The 22,095-nt window shown below is 44.2% G+C and overlaps 1 protein-coding gene across 6 annotated transcripts in view; it reads right to left on the reverse strand.

The window, feature by feature from the left end:
• Window positions 1–22,095, reverse strand: part of GRHL1 (grainyhead like transcription factor 1) — an 85,600-nt gene that overhangs the window by 35,412 nt on the left and 28,093 nt on the right. For all 6 annotated transcript variants that reach the window (XM_045009831.1, XM_045009832.1, XM_045009830.1 and 3 more), the window contains one exon: window positions 3,254–3,412. In XM_045009831.1, coding sequence (XP_044865766.1) covers window positions 3,254–3,412 — 159 coding nt within the window. The remainder of the gene's footprint in view (window positions 1–3,253; window positions 3,413–22,095) is intronic.

The raw sequence follows: 22,095 nt of genomic DNA on the forward strand, positions 1-22,095 counted from the left end.
GTTACGGTAGCCTCTCGGAGACGAAGGCCTCTGGTGACATCTGTCTCTCTCGATGGAGCTTTGTGAGGTCTGCGGTCCCTCGAGGCAGAGCGGTGCCTGGACCCCCTGTCAGTCGGAACCCAGCTAGACAACCTGGTGGGGGTCGACGGTGACCGGTGTGGACTACGCACTGGGCGGTCGCTGAGTGGCCAATGGCATAGGGAACATTCCCTCGACCACGAACGGTACCAACCAGGAGGCGACTGTGGCGATCCAAGTGGTGGCTTGTCTCTGGACCGGGGAGCCAACGGTGGTGGTGCCCCTGGTACCAGCAGGGACATAACGCCCCGGGCCGCTTGCAGGGTCTCCGGCATGGAGGCTACCTGCACATCCAGGGAATCCAGCACCGACTGGGCTGGGCTACTCCGCTCGACCTGAGTCAGAGGCCTGGAGGCCGACAGGGACCGAGAACCGCCCAATATGGGTCTAGTCTCTGCCCCCGTCTTGCTCCAGTGCCTCGGCGAAGACCTCTTCTTAGCCTTCTTGACGTGCCCTGCGGACAGGGAGTGGTGCCAACTGATGGAAGGCACCGAAGAGTCACTGCGCACCGACGCTGCGGTACCCGATGCCGACTCAGAGCGGCGCACCAGAGTCGGCATCAACGCCGACTCCATCAGAATGTCTCTGAGCCAGATGTCCCTTTCTTTCTTGCTCCGAGGCTTGAAAGATCTGCAAATCTTGCAGCGATCACTGAGATGGGTTCCCCCCAGACAGCGTAAACAGTCCATGTGCGGGTCACTCACTTGCATCGGCTGCCTGCAAGTGTTGCACGACTTAAAGCCTGGGGCATGGCCCAACCTGGGCGCACTAAACTAAACTAATACTAATCCAAACTACTTCAACTACAGGTACTATTACGAACAAATAAGAGTTCTAGAGGAAAGCTGCAGACAAGCTGGAGCAGAGCAGTTCCGGTGCTCCTTCACAGGTGGCAAAAAGGAACTGAGGGTGGGGGGAAGGTGCAGCGCCATATACCACGCCATGGAGGCACCACTCCAGGGATCGCCAGGGGGCTCTCCTCTACGGGTACTGGCAGGGGAAAAAACTTCTGGCATCGGTGCACATGGCAAGCATGCACACCTATTATGGAATACACATGAGCAATCACTCAAAGAAGAACAATCTGTTCCACTTTGTATTTAGCTGTGACACTCCGAGTTAGTTTCCCAGACCTGAAGAGCAGCTCTGGTTAGGCTTGAAAACTTGTGTCTCACCAACAGAAGTTGGTCCAATAAAAGATATTACCTCACCCACATTGCCTCACAATCTTTACTGTGAGAGACATTCAGTTACTATGGTAATGGTGGCCACTTAAGTACTTAAGGTAAATAGATGGATCACTTAAGATTCAAGCCTTGGTCACTTAGGGGGAGAGATAAGGTGACTAATGAGTCATCCTCTGCAGTCAGATGGAGGCACCGCTGGGAGTTAGGACTCAACTAATAGAGATGTCTGGTCAAGTCTATTTTTATACTATTTAAACAGAGCTTGAGCCAATATTTGAGTGATCTGTATTGACAGAGATGTGCTCCCCATGCGAGTCCACTGCAGAATCTGGGTGAGGGATTGTCTATTGTAGACAGAGACCAGACAAAATCCAAAGTGAAAAATTATATAAAATGGGGGTAACTAACTAGATTTGCTGAAAATGTATGATGCAGATGAAAACACTTTTCTCTGAACCAATGAGCAGAGTGTGGATTTGCCATATTAACAACAACTGGTTTATTAAAAGCGAGGGAGTTTGGAAGTTTGCTTTTTTAGCTTGCAACTGATTGAGGAGAGGTAGTCCAGGGGTTAGGGCACTAGCCTGGGTTCAAATCTCTTCTCCACCACAGACTTCTTATGTGACAAGTCACTTAGCCTCTCTAGGTATATCTATACTGCACACTAAGCCTGGGCTCTGACTCAAGTTTGAGCGCAACCCTCCCTTCCATTTACACATAAAATAAATGCCCAAGTCCTGCTGTGACTCTGGTCCAAGCCCTGTCCAGTTTGGAAATAGGTCAAGCTGCAGACTCGAGTCAGAAGATCTGCATAGTGCAGTATGGACGTGCTAGCCAGATTTATAATGCTGAGTAAATAGTGAGCACAAGAAAACCCTCAGGAAGTCTGCAAACCCTTTGTAATTTGTAATTTTTAAGATTAAAGGGAACATTTTCATAAGTGCCTAATTCCCATTTTCAAACAATTTATGTGCTGTGGGATTTGTCTAAGTCACTTTGGGTATAATTTTCACAAGCGCCTAAGCCACTATTCTGGCCCTGCTTACAGGCCCTGTGGTGGGGCAGAAGAAGGCTGTGTGAGGGTCCATCCATGCATTATAACTGGAGTGATAGTGACAAATATTAAGATTTTTTTATGCTAACCTGCACTTTGGGGTTGAGAGTTCAGAATTTGGTTGGGAGAAGCCCTGGGCTCAGAGATATGCTTTTCGCTGTGCCTGGGAAAGTCTGCCCAGATTTGGATGAGTTGTAAGCCACGAAAAATTGTCATTTGTGAAAATCTGGTCAAGTTTTTAAAAAACTTGACACAGTCTCAGGAAATATTCCACCTTCTACAATGCTGCACTCACAGCTTTAGGTGTTCTACATCTGTGGAGAAAAGCCAAACCATAAGCACCAAGCAGAGCGCTCATAACTGAGGCATTCAAAACTAGTGGAGACTTGAAAATTTTGTCCTCAGTTTCCCCATCGACAAAATGCTATTAATGATATTCCCTATCTCACCAGGGCAATAGGAAAACAAACTCATTACTGGTGAGGTTCTCAGATATTTTGATAATGAGAACAATAAGAAGGCACACAAAGAAATAAAAAATTCCATATTTAGTGATTTTGGTTAAAAAAAGACTTGTTCCCTATCTCAATAGGAGTTTCAAGTTTGAACTGAAAACCAAGTATACAGAGTTTTTGCTGTTGGCAACTGTGACATTCAGTGTCATCTCCCAAGGACCATTCCCAAAGTCAACACTGACTGTTCCTAAAAACATTTTGCAACACTCCAGCATTTTGAAGGAAGAAAATTTTTCTGAGGTCACTTCAACATCTCTGAAGCAATTTTTTCCCTTACAAATGCCGAACACATATGGAGTTTTCAGAGATTATCCAAAATAGCATATGTTAGAATCATAAAGGAAAAGGTCATTTATACTAAACAGAGCTGGAGGAACAGCCTTCTCCAAGCTCTCATTTGCAGGCTGGCCTGACCTTACCTTGTCACAGAAGACTTTAATCTGGCAGTAGGCCCTGTGGATGGGTTTGTTACTCCTGTTATTGTAGCTGTAGGTGTCAATCTGAATGTTCAAGGGCAACCCTTTAACTCCTTTCTGAGAGGAGAAATCTGTGCTGAGGCAGTTTACAGAAATAAAAACCTGCAAAAGAAGGAAAAAGCTTCCATCAGCAGCGATTAATACATTTTCAGTGTTTGCTTTAGCCAGCTATACTGAGTCACAATGCAACGACTCCACTTGGGTTGGCTGTAGGATTTGAATCCTAGACCTTCAGAACTAAAATGGTGAGTTTCTACCACACAAGCTAAATGACTATTCACATGAATCAGTGGACCAGCCACTAATGGGGATACAAAGACTCATCCTCCTAGTGTGGATTACAGCAACAAATATCAAACCTCATGCAGACTCTAGTTAACGTCTGAAGATTTTTATGTCCCGAGAAATATTTTGCCTATTGTAATCCTTTTCTAGAGGGCAGAAATCCCTTTCAGGCCTCATTTTCACCGGCCAAAAGAACAGTGTTTAAAAAGCTTACTTAAAACAGGAGTCAGACAGGCTTGCAGCAAGCACAATAGAAATCAGTTTGGACAATAGCAAAACCATGTTAGCTCCATGATTAAATTCTACTTTTGAAACTGATGAGTTTTTAAATATGGTTATTTAATACAGGTCCCAATCCAGCAAAGACCTCAGGGCATACTCAACTTTAAGCATGCAAGCAATCCCATTGACTGCAGTGGGATTACTTATGGGTCTTAAAGTTAAGCACATGCTTAAATCTTTATGGGATCAGGGTCGTGAATATTTCCCAGCAGTGTTCCTTTTTCTGAGCGCTAGCAGAATGTTGGGAAGTAGAATATGAATCCATTTTCATTGTTCAAACTAAATGAAAAAGTTAATGGAAAAAGTAATTTTTTAAAAATAATTTCAGTTTCAAAATGTAAGATCTTAGTAGTAGCAGAGGAAGGGAATTTTCTAGTTGTCCTATTTAGAGGCACACTGAAATAGTACTTCCCCAAAAAGATGCATCTATTCAAATGCCAGGTTCTTATACACAGGTAGTGCTCATTATCATGAGGGGTTAGAGCAGCAGAAACCAAAGACAACGAATTACCAGCAAGTTATGGATCAAGATCAGCCAAAGCATTAGAATGGATTCCTCTCTCCTTCCTTTCAAGGATAAAAGATAAGAATCCCTTCCCATCCCCTAAAGAAAGCAAGGATTTCAGAGCCAGAGGCCACAGCAAGTACCTTAACCAAGACTTTGAAAAATATTGCTCCAACGTCTAACTGCAAATTTGTTTTGCTTATAATAAACAAACTGAAATTCTAAATATCAGTAGTGAGTGAGGGACCCCTGCTGGTATTTGACTGGTACTACAATTTGCCAAGCTAAGTTTTCAACAGCTTACACACAGTTTAAAAAATAAAGATGTTTTTATGCAGCATTGTTGTCATAGGTTGAAACATGTTTTACAAGTATTATAAAAAGGGGGGAAGCTAGTAAGTATTACAGGTGAGAGACAAGTTATTCCTGTTTCCAAGGGATTTTTTTTATAAGAATACTGTCTGCAGCACTGAGAAGGTAGCTTAAGAAGGAGCATATCTGCACTAGATGAGGTTTCCTGATTAAATTGTTATTAAAGTTTGATTTTCAAAAATGCACATGCAATTAATATGAACAACTGCATGTACAATTAAGAAGCACAGCCAACGCGACTGTACGAGTCAGGAGAGTTTCATGCAAATGGCCAGTTATGAAGGTAGCTATTGGCATGCACCTTTAGTAAAGTATTGCATTATCAGTGTCATTAAAACTACACAAATCAGTGTAGTTTTACGAATCAGACCCTTAATGTCTGTTTGGTTGCCCACAATCTCTGGGAAGAGATCTAGCCTTAAAACGCATGAACTGTTCACACATTTTTCAATAAATATCTATGAGTCACTATGGCAGCAACTAGCCCCACTTTTGAGAATTTTATAGGAACGAACCAACTACTGCTACCTGACATTTTAGGCTGTGCACTGAATGGATTTTGCATGGAAGAAACAGCTAAAGCCCTATGATCTTGTCAGATTGATTCTATACACTTTTGTGCAATATTCTAAAGCAACAATGCTTCAAGTCTTTGATTTAAAGGAGGCAAATATGTAGCTAAATACCATTAGAGCATTGCTGAAAAATAGTATTACGAGTTTTAAAAGCAAATCGCCTACAATAAATTGACCAGAATGGTTTGCCAGGTTGTAAGCCACTCACTCCTCCCCGATCCCCTACAAGATGGTGTGGGCATATCAACACAGCCAATATTGAGCTATGTATAAGAGTTAGTGCAATGCAGATCTAGGGCCTGCTCATGCAGTTTGTATGGGTAGAATGCTCTGACTTCAAACAGATGGTTTGTCTGAGTAAAGACTGCAGGATTGGAACACCTGAGAGAGCATTTTGCATTGCATAAGGGAGCGAGTGGAGGACTTTGAGGAGTTTCCTCTGGTTTTGGATTTTTATAATGGATAATGTTGCCTTATGAGCAGAAATGTTATTTCTAATTAGTACTGACTTTTATTGGTTGCATGTGTATAGCTTAGCCTGACCATAATAAATGTTTATTTGTGTATGTCCCTTGTGTCTGTATCGCTGTAATGAAGTAGGAATCTTTAAGAGAAAGCAAGGACTGTTTTCCTCAAGAACACATGTGCAGATACAGCCATTATGACTGGTTTAATAGAGTCTTTCAAAAAATCTACGATTTAATATTATACCTCTAAGCTTCAAAGGGGGAGTGGGGGGGGGGGAGGGAGGAGAGAGAATCTTTAGACTAGATAGGCATCAATTCCTTAGTCCTTGGAGCCATTTCCCTTTGGCTGGGAGGTCTTGGCATTTTCAAACTCTAGGTCTCTCTCTACAGCTTTCTTTGCATTTGCTGGGGGTGGGAGTGGGGAGAGGTTTATGTAAATTCTAATCTACTGACCATGCAGAGCATCCTCAGAACTGAAGTCAGAAGTTTCTGTCTATATGCTAGACATGTACAACACTGATGGACTTCAAAATACACATCCCCTATTTAATCCACTAGTTCCATGTGAATTTGCAATTATTCATCTACCAGGTGACAAAGATTTTTGTTTCATTTGACAATAGCCTTCATTTGATTAGGTCTGGCTTTAAAGGCTGAATCTATTTCTAGGACAGAAATCATTATTCAATCTTCTGCATTCTAGAAGAGGAAGAGAGGTCTAAACCCCAGTCTTTTCTCTCTACCCCTTTTGGATACAACAGGAACCAGTCTAAACTTGTCCATATGCAGAAATTCAGCTTAATTCAACATGATGCGTCCAAACCTAGTGAGAGAGTTTCACCCTTTCCATGGCAATATGCTAGTCGTCTGATGCCAAACAGATTGCTTTAAAATCCCACCTGAATGGAGTCTACAGCTGTGTTCTTGGGAACAGTTTTTCAAGTGAAGCGTAAACTTGATTTCTTTCAGTCACTTTGTTTAGGACAGATCTGAATCAAGTTCTTAAAGAAACAAGGGTAAGTGACTGACCCAGCTACATCCCCACCCCAACATTTTCAGAAGAAAAATGTAACCACAAAAGTCACTCAGCATCTTTAGCCTGTTCAGCAAGATTCCTCTTCAGCTGTCCAACCTATTTTTTTCTAAGGGCAGTTCCGCATTCTTGGCTATATTAAGATTTGCTTGTTACTTTTCAAAAACATTTTCATTTTCATTTTACCACCCAGGATTCAGCTTTAAAAAGAGACGACACTTAAAACACACAGTATCGTCAGTCCGAAATGTTCAAAACCCATGGGGCAGGCCCCAAAAAGTCAATAGCCTGGCTTAAAAAGAATGAGATTGTTACTGAGGACAGACACATTTGGGGTTATTTTTGCCTTCTTGTTTTGAGATTTTAGGTTATATCCAAATCACATTTTTAAGCTCGTCTCTGCAACCAAGAGGTCCAGAAACTTACTTTTATTTTTACAGGAAAGCTGAAATTCCCTCCTAATCACACAGCTCCTGGAGCTGGGAATTTGAAGGGGGGGGAAATACAAAATATTGCAAGAACTGTGAGAGTGTTGGCAATACTGCATATACAATTTAGTATCAGGGAAGATGCATGCGTTAACTTTTACTTTACACTTCTATAGTCCTTTCCATCAGAGGATCTCAAAAAACCATTACCAACAATAATTCATGCCCCTCTGAGGTCTGTAAGTAGGATTCCTATTTTACAGAGCGGAAAAGTGAAGCAACAAGATTAAAGCAACTTCTCCAAAGGTCACAGAGGAAGCCTGTGGCAAAACAGAGAATCCAGATCATGACTCTCAGGCTGTGCTTTAACCACAAGACCATCTCATATCTCAAGGAAATCTAGTGTACACCTACCTTGAAATCTACAAGAAACTAATTAATTTTAATAAGTGCAGGGATCTTTTAAAAAAAAAAAAATTAAGAGAAATCAAGTCAGAATATCTGTGATGTGCCCTCAAGAAAGAGCAGCAGATGCAGCCAAAAACTTTTTCACACAGCCGCTTTTACTAACAAGACCTGCCTTTCAAACAAGCCAGGAAAAATGAAAAAGTATAATTAAAGCACAATCAAAGCACTGCAGAAGCTTCCCGGTCACTGAGTTGAAGGATGGCTTCTTAATGAAGTCCTGTGTGCCCAAATCCCTTCTCTTCAGTTTATCTTGGCACCACACATGTGATTCCCGCAATTTAATTTAGTCAGAAGCCTAAATAGTGGAGTTTTCAAAAGAAGGTAAATTATGTTCACTGTATGCATAATAAAAAAAAACAGGAATCACTGAAAAGCAACGAACAAAATGGGTTTGGAGATATTTATACTTCCAGATCAGAGCCAGATCCAGTGTGGCAATCAATTCCTATGCTCCCAATATTCACTGTGGTTTTATTTTTTGAAATACTGCAGGCAAATCAAATCCTATTAATTTCCATTCATGCTACATTATTCTTGTACCCAGAGGAGTAAGACATGATCCAACAATTCAAAGTCACATTAGGTACTCTTTTTATAGTCAGCATTCAGATAAAGTTCCAATTCTTTTCTAATATACCTGAAGGCAAAGTGCCTATAGTTTTTGACAGAAGGTTCTGCAGCCTCATTTGCATCTCTTCAGCTACATGCAAGTTTAAGCTTCCATAGATTCCAAGCCCAGAAAAGACCACTATGATCATCTAGTCTGACCCTCTGTACAACACAGGCCATAGAACTTCTCTATAATAATTCCCAAAGCGTATCTTTTAGGGAAAAAAAATCCAATCATTGATAAAGAATCCACCACAATCCTTAATAAGTTGTTCCAATGGCTAATTACTCCGACTGTTAAAAATGTATGTCTTATTTCCAGTCTGAATGCATCTAGCTTTAACTTCCAGCCACTGGATCGTGTAATACTTTTCTCCAGTCACATCCCGGAGACCAACCGGACTTCCACCCTCACCACCCCAAATTCCTGCACTGCCCGTTATCAAATATTTGTTCCTCATGGAGGTACTTGTATAGACTAATCAAATCACCACTCAACCCTCTCTAAGTTACTGTACCAAAGTCTTCATTAGCTCCACATGCGGAGGGCATGTTCACCAACTTACTGTGCACATGTAACATACTTATTTCCCAACGGAATTGCCTCATATTTATCAGATGTGAATGGTTTTCATTGAAGACTGGCTCCTTGGCAAGTATGAGGTTTTCAGTTTAGCAGTTCTGACTTACCAAAGTTCAAAAATAAGTACTGGAACCATTTCCTTAAGGTTACACTCTCTCTGATATGTCAGCCAATTTTAAGTTTACCTTAGAGCCAATAGACATCTGGAGATCATTTAAGCCCAGTGTGTATTTAATTCATGGAATCACATACACTGAACAGGAACTTGAAGTGTGCAAGACACCACCAAATTTCCACTTCATAGAATCATAGACTATCAGGGTTGGAAGGGACCTCAGGAGGTCATCTAGTCCAACCACCTGCTCAAAGGACAACCAATCCCCAACTAAATAATCATCCCAGCCATGGCTTTGTCAAGCCTGACCTTAAAAACCTCTAAGGAAGGAGATTCCACCACCTCCCTAGGTAACCCATTCCAGTGCTTCACCACCCTCCTAGTGAAAAAGTTTTTCCTAATATCCAACCTAAACCTCCCCCACTGCAACTTGAGACCATTACTCCTTGTTCTGTCATCTGCTACCACTGAGAACTGTCTAGATCCATCCTCTTTGGAACCCCCTTTTAGGTAGTTGAAAGCAGCTATTAAATCCCCCCTCATTCTTCTCTTCTGAAGACTAAACAATCCCAGTTCCCTCAGCTTCTCCTCAGAAATCATGTGCTCCAGCCCCCTAACCATTTTTGTTGCCCTCCCCTGGACTCTTTCCAATTTTTCCACCTCCTTCTTGTAGTGTGGGACCCAAAACTGGACACAGTACGGCAGATGAGGCCTCACCAATATCGAATAGAGGGGAATGATCACGTCCCTCGATCTACTGGCAATGCCCCTACTTATACAGCCCAAAATGCCGTTAGCCTTCTTGGCAACAAGGGCACACTGTTGACTCATATCCAGCTTCTCATCCACTGTAACCCTTAGGTCCTTTTCTGCAGAACTGCTGCCTAGCCACTCAGTCCCTAATCTGTAGCAGTGCATGGGATTCTTCCATCCACTTCGGGCTCTATTCACAGATGCTTAAAATACTTGGGTAGGTCTCCCCCAAGCCTCGGCATGCAGAGGCTAAGCAGGTATCCCCCGGGTCTATGATATAGGACGCCCAACCCGTAGCAACTGACATGTACAGTCAGTGGTTTATTGTGCTCTGAGCCCATTTAGCACAGTGAGGACTTTTGCAGCACGGCTGCTGTTTGGCACTGCAGCAGGGAGCACTGAGCAAGGGGAGGGGCAGCAGGTGCCATATGCTGGGCCAGCCGGCGCCATATGCTGGGCCAGCCGGCATACAGGATCGCACACAGGCAACCAGTCCATTCCCTGGGCTCAGATGTGCAGCACCATGGGATGCGGCCTGGCTGTCACTGACTCACAGGACGCGTTCTGCTCACCCAAGATGCTTTTAGTTTTTGGTTTGATTCAGTCTTTTTGCATCAATGCAGAGTATCTGGAATTCATGTGATAGAGTTTATGCTATTTCTAGCTCATTAGCTAGAGGCAGGTTAAACTGTAACAAGCACCTGCTTAAGGACTTCATTTGGATACTTTATTCTTCTTGACCCCCAGTCCTAAAATGTTAGGAAATGTTCCTGTGTCCTCCTAAATAAGTATAACATTCCATTGAAGAGCTGACTGTATATGTTCTACCTAGCATCTTGGGATCCTTTGGGCAGACAGTCACTATAACTAGGCTTGGAAGGATCAGATTTTTATTGGTAAATGTTGGCTTTGCCATACACATACAAACCATCCAAAAATATTTCCATCAATAAATCAAAATGTACAGAGGAAAAGTAGCAAAAATGCTGTTGAGAACCTAGAGTCAAAATCCAGTGATTTAGACTTATGAATTGGGCTTGTTACAAATGGACTAGCAAATGAATAGTAAAAACATATATGCTTTGTTGATTTAAGGATATTTACTTTGTGTATTTTTGACACGTGATTTGACAATTAGTGTTTTAACAGTTTATAAAATCTTAACTCTTGAATCTCAATGTCTGTCATTAAATAAATCTGACCCCCATAATTTCCTGCAACTGAACATTTAAAATTGATAAGTCTAAAAAATGCTTAAAACAAACTCTGATATGTCAAAATTATATTTTAAAAAATTGAATTCTGACAATCTTGTCTATAACGCAAGGCATGCCTGCCTCTGGTTTGGATTGGCCCCCAGACCAAATACTGTTCACAGGAACACGTCTCAGCCTTTACCAACTGCCTTTGAGTAAAGAGAGGCCCATCGGTCTTAGCTTGCCTTAACTTAGCTTGCTTAGGAGTCCTTCACGTGCCTTCTCTGGAGACAGTGCACAAGTTTATATGCTCTCTTTGCTGGGTTGCAGAAAGACTGTCAACACACTAGAACTATCCCTGCATAAGCACAAATGTATCTAGGATGGCTACAGACCTTTCTTGCCATGGTCTGGGCGATGCAAACTCCAGGGCAATCCCCAGCCTGGGCCAAATTTAAAAGCATACAGAAAGGGCATGCAGAAAAGAAGCTGTAGGAACCCCTCACCACTTCTTTTAAGTGGGAGCCAATTTGTTATTCTGTCTGCACTGGTTCACTCATAAGATTGCTACGTCTGTGATTGTGTAGTGAGAGCTGTCATATACTACGGAGATGGAAGACACAGATGTGCCTAGACTGACACCACTACAATTTAGGATACTCTGTCAGCATCCTGACACACAAAGGTATTCTGGGCATGGGAAAGAGATTCTAACGGAGAGCTGCTAGTAGCTTTGCCTTCTGTTTATGGAGTCAACTGAGTGTCTTGCAAAAAGGGTTATATTACAACTTCTCTTGATGAATGGTTGACTAAGCAGCTTTGGGCCTGGATTCCACCCAGGTTATTCATTGTCCACCCAAAGAAAAAAAGCTACGTTAAAGGAGAGAGATTTTTAATTTAATACGGATGGCCCTAAGCAAGTTGTTTTTCCACGACCACCTTCCATAAGTATTGTGAAAACAAAAGGGGGAAATCTCTAAAAGACAAACTGACAACTCTTGCTGGGAACATTTTCACTTCTAAAAAGACAGCATCAAAATTGGCTACATCTTGTTTGATCTTCATGAGCACTGTCACAATATTCATTCTTTTATTTCCCACATGCTTCATGGTTTTTGCATCACAGGGAGGGGAAGCCAGGGGAGCAGACATGGAGATAAAAAGTGGGCAATACATGCATCTGTGGGCTTCAACACCCAAAATATGGATTGTTTGGTAGATGTGCAGTCCTATTGCATGTGCTATGGCTCCACTCTATATCCCAAGAACCAGTCTATCCAGAATCCACAGGGGCAGGACTGGTGAAAATGGCAACAGGAAGAAAATCCTATGAAGGACATCCAGCAAGGGCATGAGACAGAACGATACAGCAACTTCCCAAGCTGAAATCTTGCCATGGAATGAGCGCATTAGTTCAAGTTTGACAATGATGGATGGTGGGTGGGAGGGGAGGGAACCTCCCATTTTCTACAGCAAAAAGATATTTCAAGACATTCAGTTAGCTCCTCTTCTAATGGAACATCCCAAGGCTGTGGGTACCTGTGTACCTGTTACCACTGGGCAGCAAAAGGTGACAACTCCATGGAAAAAAGAAGCTTAGATCACCAAGTCCTGTGTTGTATTGCACAGGATCTGTTCTAATGCATCAGAACCTAAGTCAAAAATTTGCTTCCAGCTTGCAGTGGTTTAGAATGAGAGAAACTTGGGTTTGCACTCGGGAATTCCAGGATGATTTATTTAAAAATCTGTTCCTCAGAAATGTGTACGTTTACTATGACTTCCTCTCCACACTTCATAAGCTGCGCTCACTTTTGCCCCAGATTTTTTTTTTATTTTAAAAACATCCTTTGCTTTAACCTGACACTTTTCTTTTATTGGAAATGCAAATAGGCATTTGACTCACCATCCTCCCATTCACATTTCATGGTTTCATTCCCAACTAACCAAACCTGTACCTTCTTAATGAAACCAAAGATGGCAACACCTTATTTTATTGAGGTATATGATATATGGATGCCATTCCAATGAACCATCATTAGAGGGATAACTCGGTGGTTTGAGCATTGGCCTGCTAAACCCAGGGTTGCGAGTTCAATCCTTGAGGGGGCCATTTAGGGATCTGGGGCAAAATAATCTGTGAGGGATGGTACTTGGTCCTGCTAGTGAAGGCAGGGGGCTGGACTCTATGACCTTTCAGGGTCCCTTCCAGTTCTATGAGATGAGATAGGCATACATGCAATATACACAGAGAAAGTTAAAATTGTTCCTACAGTGAACGTCAAACAAAAATTATGCTAGAACATATTAAAATAGTATCTCAGAACCACCCAGACAAAAATAAGTCTTGTTTCAAATTACAGTAAGTGATCCACCCTCTTCAGAAAAGTAAGTTCAGAGAAACAGACTCCTGCTTATTACAATACATGGGCAGGTTCCACTGTACAGAGAACACCCATGCTAGGCAGCCTCCTGTTTCAAGAGACCCGACCAAACTGTCTAAAAATGGTTTGGGTACGATTCTTCTCCATCTTTAGTACAGCAATTAAACAGCTGATTGTCATTTAAGATGTCACTGAAGTCAGGTTTCCCTGCAACTTTCCTTAGGCAGGAAAAAGTTAAAAAAATACCCAAACTATCTCCAATTTCAGGGATCACTGTAGTGCTGTAGTCATCATGAATAGGTCGAAGTATGAACGAGAGGTTGCTAGACAACTCTCTGACACCACACTCTACAGGCCATTACCCTCCGATCCCACTGAGGGTTGCCAAAAGAAACTGCACCATCTGCTCAAGAAATTCCCTGAAGCAGCACAGGAACAAATCTTCACAGAGACACCCCTAGAGCCCCGACCAGGGGTATTCTATCTGCTACCCAAGATCCATAAAACCTGGGAATCCTGGATGCCCCATCATCTCAGGCATTGGCACCCTAACAGCAGGACTATCTGGTTATGTGGACTCTCACCTCAGGCCCTACGCTACCAGCACTCCTAGCTATCTTCGAGACACCACTGACTTCCAGAGGAAACTACAATCCATTGGTGATCTTCCAGAAAACATCATCCTAGCCACCATGGATGTAGAAGCCCTCTACACCAACATTCCACACAAAGTTGGACTACAAGCCATCAGGAACAGTATCCTCAATAATGTCACGGCAAACCTGTTGGCTGAGCTTTGTGACTTTGTCCTCACCCACAACTATTTCACATTCGGGGACGATTTATACCTCCAAGTCAGCGGCACTGGTTTTTTTTTTTTTTAATGCCTGACCTATAACAACGCTTCCTCTGCTCTTGTCCCCTAACACCTCTACTCTGCTTGCGCTACATTGATGACATCATCATCTGGACTCATGGGAAGGAGGCTCTTGAGGAATTCCACCAGGATTTCAACAATTTCCACCCCATCACCAACCTCAGCCTGGACCACCCCACACAAGAGATCCACTTCCTGGACACTACAGTGCAAATAAGTGATGGTCACAACCACCACCCTATACCAGAAACTTTCTGATCTCTATACTTACCTACATGCCTCCAGCTTTCATCCAGGCCACATCACAATGCACCTAAGATACAACCGCATTTGCTCCAATCCCTCATACAGAGACAAACACCTACAGGATCTTTATCAAGCGTTCTTAAAACTGCAATACCCACCCAGGGAAGTGAAGAAACAGATTGACAAAGCCAGGAGAGTACCCAGAAGGCACCCACTACAAGACAGGCACAACAAAGAAAGTAACAGAAAGCCACTAGCCATCACCTACAGCCCACAACTAAAACATCTCCAGCGCATCAAGGATCTACAACACATCTTGAAGGATGATCCCTCACTCTCACAGACTTTAGGAGACAGGTCAGTCCTCATTTACAGACACCCCCGCAACCTGAAGCAAATACTCACCAGCAACTACACACCACACAACAGAAACCAATCCCTGCAACAAACCGCATTGCCAACTCTGTCCGCATATCTATTCAAGGGACACCATCATAGGACCTAACCACATCAGCCACACTATCGGGGGCTCATTCACCTGCACATCTACCAATGTGATATATGCCATCATGTGCCTGCAATGCCCCTCTGCCATGTATATTGGCCAAATCGGACTGTCTACACAAAAGAATAAATGGACATAAATCTGACATCAAGAATCGTAACAGTCAAAAACCAGTAGGAGAACACTTCAATCTCCCTGAACGCTCAATAAACGTGTCAAGTGGCTATTCTTCAACAAAAATACTTCAAAAACAGACTGCAATAAGAAACTGCAGAACTGGAATTAATTTGCAAACTTGACACCATCAAATTAGCCTGAATAAAAACTGAGAGTGGCTGGGTTACTACAAAAATTTTCCCCTCTGTTGATACTCACCCCTTCTTGTCAGCAGCTACATCCACTCTAATTGATTTGGCCTTGTTAGCATTGACCCCCGCCCCGCCCCACACACACGGTAAGGCAACTCCCATCTTTTCATGTACTGTGTATTTATACCTGCCTACTGTATTTTCCACTCCATGCATCTGATGAAGTGGGTTATAGCCCACAAAAGCTTATGCCAAATAAATGTGTTAGTCTCTAAGGTGCCACAAGAACTCCTCGCTGTTTTTACTCTCTATAAAGGTTCTCTGGCATCAAATGCCAGAAGTGCTGCACATATTACTCCCTTCTATACCCTAACTTTAATGAACACAAGTGAGGGAACGTCTACGCTTCAATTAAACACCCAGGGTTGGGCTGGGTCAGCTGACTCTGGCTCACGGGGCTTGGACTATGAGACTGTAAAAGTGAGGTGCAGACATTTGGCTTGGGCTGGAGCCCAAGCTCTGGGACCCTCCCCCATCCCTTCTAGGGTTCCAGAGTTGGGCTCCAGCCAGAGCCCAATCGTCTACATCTCAGTTTTACAGCCCCGCAATCCGAACCCTGCAAACCCAAGTCAGCTGATACGGGCCCGCCGTGGGTGTTCAACTGCAGTGCAGACATAACCTGGCCTAAGGGACACCTACCTAGGAACTGCAGGGAGCTATGCTGTTGATTTAGAAGATGGGTCTCTTTAGCCAGCACAAAATTACATCAGGGCACTGTACTGCTAGAGATGTCATTTGTACAGGATATAAAATCCCCCAGATAATATCACTTGTGTTCACTGAAGTATCCCATGGAATCAGATGAGTGTTAATATCTGTATCCTTGTCAGGTTCCAAACTGGGTAAGTCCATTCTGTCTAGCTACATCTCCCCCACAGTCTGAGCTGAGCAGGCTTCCTTGCCCCAAACTACTGGCTAGTACTATTAAACTGCTATTACTTTTCACTCCAGAAGCGGCCATATTTCCACATGTGGGAAAGGATTCCTGGATATTGGCAGCCTTGTACAGCAGAACTTATAGATGGTCTTAGATACCAGCATAACAAGGGGCTCAAGCATAAATTTCAGCTGGAGCGCTGAGCTGAATCCTGCAGAGCCAGCCAGCCTTGAGGAAGCTGACTCTCACTGACTTGAAACCAGGCTATGCCCCCAAAATGTAAGGGTCAGGAAGTTCTGCAGACCTATTGTCACACCACTAGAGGTGGTGGGACAGTGGTGCTTGTTGTGCCTGGAAAAATGGACAGTGCTGGGGCCAGGCCATAAGATTTTTATATAGACACCATATTTTTTAGAGTGAGGGCAATAGTGATGATATTCATTGTTATTAAAGTAGTACCTAGAGGCTTCACCTGAGAACAGAGCCTGATTGTGCTAGGCACTCCACGTATACATAGAGTAAGAGACAGTTTCTAGCCCCAACAGCTTACAGTCTAAGTAGACAAGGCAGAGGAAAGGTAGGAGCAAGGAAGTGCTATTGTCCTTATTTACAGATAGGGAATGCAGGCAGAGAGAGTAAGTGACTTCTCCAAGGGGACATGCAGTCTGGGGCAGAACAAGGACCTGAACCCAGAGCTGCCAAGTCCTAACCCAGTGGGTGAATCATGCTTCCCATGTGATCAGTGGAATCAATCATGTACATCTGACGCTCTCACCAGCACTCTGCTCATTCACCCATCCTCCCCCTCCCCCGGGCTCCAAACTTCTGAGCAGCATCAAGCAGCTGCACTGGTTAAGCCATCAGCCATAGTCTTTCCCCACACGTCTTTCATTTCCTCTCACACACCTCCTCCCAAATTAAGTAATTCAGAAGTGCAGGTGAGGAAATATTTAGTCAAAGATCTTACATCTATCACTGGTTCACACAACTGGCAGGGTCACCTTCAGCATCCCCCCACCCTTCAGCATTTTCCACTCCCCCCATTTCAGTATTCTCTCCCCCCCTTCAGTTTCAATGCATTTTCCAGGATATCTTTCAATCTTCCTTCATTTCACCTCCCACCCCCTTCTCCCAAATCCCTACTCCCTTTCCTGACTCCAAGAATAAACTCCCTGTGGATGGATTCTCCACTGCCCCTCAGACCAGGCTTCCTCCTACCCTTCTGGAGCACCCTCAGCTCTTCATCCCAGGGGAAGGCAGCACCAGGGTCTCTGCCCCAGGGGCGGCTCTAGGAATTTGGCCGCACCAAGCAGCAGGGGGCGCGCTGCCGGTCGCCGGTCCCGTGGCTCCGGGGGACCTCTTGCAGACGTGCCTGCGGCTCCGGTGGACCGAGCCGCGGGACCAGCGAACCCTCCGCAGTCATGCCTGCGGGAGGTCCGCCGGAGCCGCCTGCCGCCCTGCCGGCAAAACGCCGCCCCAAGCACGCGCTTGGCGCGCTGGGGTCTGGAGCCGGCCCTGCTCTGCCCTTATAGGGTTTAACACTCCGCTGCTCAGCCCAGTGAATACTCTGACCCATCTACTCCACCATCGTGTGGTTTTCTAGAGACTCCTGTGCTGTCTCAGAGTAGACAGCAGGGGGCATTGGGGAGCTGCTGCAGGGATAGTAGTACAATACCACAGAACTGCTTCTCTACACTATTTGATTTTGAAGTTACAAGCTCCTCCCACACGTGTTTACATACATGAGTGCACAGACAGTGCACAAACTGTCAGCTACACTGTCACTACTTGCTCAGAGCAAACCTTGCCATCACTATATCCTGCATCAGGTCACCGATGCATCACAGTGCCAATGCACGTGCAAAGCTCTGGAGTTGCTACTGCACAGTTAGAAGGTATTCTCCCTGCAGAATACTGCAAAGAACCAGGCAGCACTCAATGCAATGCACACTGTCCCTTAAACACCTGTTTCCAGCTATTTCAGTTTCATGCAACAGGAGTTTTCTGTTTGCTGCATTCCAGTTTATAAATCTTAAGGCTTTTCATGTTTAAAAAACAAAGAATATTTTCATGCCATAACAGCGCCATTATATTTTACCAAATCCATGACGCATACAAACTCCATTAGAAAATGTACATTTCCATGGCCAACTTTTCTTTTCACAAAGCATCTCCCCAGCTGTGGATTGTTACTTCCAGGAATCCCACTACAAGGATTTCTGCTGGGAAGAAAGGCTATGTACCCACAATGCACTGTATCACAGTTGCTGGAGGCAGCACCATGGGATGATATTTTACTTCACCCTTCTGAAAAACCACATCAGTCCAGTGCTCAGGTTGCCGATCCCATAAATTACATCATACACATGAACAAAGACCTGAGCTTGCCAAGACAACTGGTATCAGGGGCATGCACAGGGGTGGGGAGGGGGAAGCAGCAACACGACACCCCCCCCCCCCAATAATCACTGGGGGCACCGAACTCCTCCGGCCTTGGGGCTGTGGGAGGGAAGAGCAAGCTTCTGCCAGGGCCGAGGTGGGAGGCATAGAACATGCCCCCACACAAGGCAAAGTAAAAATTCTGCGCATACAGGTACGGACGCACAGCACCCACCACTGTTTGCAACTCTCTCTAGCACAGGCAAATCTCTAAAATTCAGCAACAGCCTAAGCCATTCTCACAGAAGACTAGAAACCAGAATGAGTGGGGGAGGGGGGGAAAAAAGCCACACAGTATCGCAGAACAAATCCTTTGGCTGTGGGCCTACCATTTCAGATAACAGAAGGGGCTGAGTAAGCACCCTCCCGATAATCAAGGCTCCACTGTACATCAGTTTGTTAAGCGCTTTATCAATGTAATATCACTGTCATCATTAAAAATAAAGCATTGTACTTATTGCTTTGAAGGACTTTCCTGTAGCCTGGGAAGCTCAACTCTTGCCTCGTTCCCCACCCTCTCCATACACAGCGCCACACAAGCTTTTTTTTTTTTTTGGGGACTAAAAGAAGTGAGGTAAATGAACCATGCAATAAAAATTGTTGAAATTGGCTCAGTCTCCTCCTGATAAGATCACAGAGTTGGGAAAGAGCTACAGCTCCATTGATGAGTAAGCTGATCAAGATTCACTGTCAAATGCATTCGCTCAAGGGAAGAAGGGGAAAAAAAAAAAAAACCAACCACCCAACAAGGTTTAAATAGGAGACGTAGCAACCCAGTGTGCTTGCTACAAAGGCAACCCTTTGTGGATCTGTCTCATGTAAAACCTTAGGGTATGTGGCAGCTGGGAGCGAGCCTCCCCGTCAGGGCAGACAGACTCAAGCTGGTGCGCTGCAAATAGCTGCACGGACATTGCACGGGGTCTGAGCTCGGGGTGGCGAGCCCAAGACGCTGCTAGAGCCGCAATCTCCCCCCTGCCATTTTTAGAGTGCTAGCTTGAGCCCCGTAGCGCGAGTGGCTCCCCAGGCTGGGAGCCTCACCCTGGGTGCACTGTACAGATGTCAGTGCTTAGCACTCTAGCTACCACCACACTCAGGCCCACCGGTTCCCTGCTTGCTTCAGTCTAAAAAACTTCCATTCAAAATATCAGTTTTACTTGTTTTTGTAAGTTTCCAACAATCAGGACTCATGCTCAAAGGCCTGATAGACCCCCAAATTAGTGTTGTCTAACTTACAGCTCAAGCTACTTGTGTGTGTGGATTTAATGCCAAACTGACACCCCTGGAAGCTGCCAGTCTCCATTTAGCCACAGAACAAGGGGCACAAGCCTCCCCACACAACTCCTCCAACATGGCACCCCTACCCCACTGCCACTCCGCCAGGTGGGCTTGAGGAGTGAGAAAAGGTACTTCACACTCTCCACATTCAATCCCTGGGCTAACTGCCAGTAAAGATGCCAATTATCTCAGTGGTAATTTTGAGGTGAACACCCATCCACTAGAGAAACAGGCCAAGACCACCTGCTTCTTTCACACAGGACATCACAGACCAATGGGACAGAAATGACTTTAGTGTCTACTACCCTGCACTGGACTTGAACCAGTGATTTAGAGGAGAATTGTTCCCCTCTGCCACCCAACCCTTCAAAGTTATTTCCAGACATTCAGGTCTCAATCCCACTTTCATAAAGCCGGGATGCACATCGCTGTCCCAGAAAATACTGTCCCCTCTCCCTGGTCAAGCAGGTGTGCAGCAGATTTCACAGGATCTGTAATGAAGTTCACTTACGTATCCAAGATCAACACTGTACCTTTAGTTCATATCCTTGTCTACTCTCCTGCTTGTGCATTTACCAGCCACAGCTGTCTCAAGAACTAAACTAGCCTCTTCAGAACAGTGAAACAGACTGTCTCAATTTCCCAGTCTCTAAATAGTTCTTACCTACTTCTCTTGGTTATTGATGCTCAGTTAATTCATGTTTGTAAAGGACTTTGAGTTCCTTGGACGGAAGTACTATTAATCTAATCTGTAGCAGTGAGAAAACATGTAGCTCTTTACTCTTGGATCCTGTACTGATGGCAGCTATTATTCTATCCAGTTTCCTGAACCGTCCAGCACTTCCATGCCTCAAAACCCATTCAAACCTTTCAGTACCTTTGCACGGGAAAGGCACCCTGCTGACCAATTCCAAGGTAAAATGGAAAACCATCCCTTGTGGCATGAACAAAGCCAGGACACTAGGTTCTACGTTCAAGGAATTTTAAAGACTGGCATCTGATATCAGACTCTTGAACTGTCATCCAGTGCATCTCTGAGACTGACAGACTGTGCTGGGCACTGGCCTTGACTTCTACATGTGCTGTAAAGCACTGACATGTAGAGCTTCAGACAGACAACCCTGAAATGCTCTTCAGTGAGGAGTTCTGCCATTCTCCCATTCGTACTATTTCCAGGTGCAGCACTTTGGAGTCCTTCTGGATGACAGATGCTCTATACATTCTCAGTCATCTTCACTTTGTTGGCTACTAACTTCAAACATGATGTGCGAGGTATGATCAGCTGGTCTCAAACAGGAAGGAAAACTCTCTAAACTGGAGACTAAGCCCTATACCACCAGCATAGGGATGAGCCTTGGTGAATTACACAATTGACCAGCAAGAGTCAGTAAAATTACAGAAAACCCTCTAACACCCCTACATCAGATCAACAGTGGTATAATCCGATCGAAACTAGACCCTTTTTTGCTGTCTTTAGATAGGTTTTTTAGAACTTTGAAGATGCACAACTCCTCCGCAAATTTACGTGGGTTATGGCTTCAAACAGCAACAGCGGCAATTAGCTCAACACCAGCTGGGAAAGTTGCTGACACAGTACATCTACCACCTAACACAGTGGCCCAAAACACTGGGTGAGGATCAGATGGTGGCTCAAATGAGTTCACCTAGAGGCCACTCAGGTTAAAATGGATCATTGCATGCTAGGATCTGTAGCCTCAGTGTCTATATCTGTATATAAATAAGGGCAGCTGCAATCTATTCTGTTTAATGCAATTTAGGTGCAGTGGTCTAGGTTCCTGGCAAATTCCCAAATTGGCCCCTCTTTTGGAGCATCCCAAAAAGTTACTGGCAACTATCACAGCACCACATATTGGTGCTCAACTACACATAATCATATCTCCAGCACCTCTGCAGCACTGTTTAGGAAGAAGTTTGGTGCCTCCATGTGTCAGTATTTGTCCAGCAGGACAGATTTCCCTGCTAAGAAACTTAAAGTCACTGCAAAGCTTTTAATATTTGCTCATGCAAGCCCTCTTAGCCAGCAAGATTTTGCCTATTTCTTAATACAAGACTGTAAACAAACTCATTACATGCTAATCATCAGGTCACACACACCCCTCTCTTTCCCCATATGCTGGAAGAGCAG

This window comes from Mauremys mutica, chromosome 3, assembly GCF_020497125.1.
Source record: "Mauremys mutica isolate MM-2020 ecotype Southern chromosome 3, ASM2049712v1, whole genome shotgun sequence".
Taxonomy (NCBI): Eukaryota; Metazoa; Chordata; order Testudines; family Geoemydidae; genus Mauremys; species Mauremys mutica.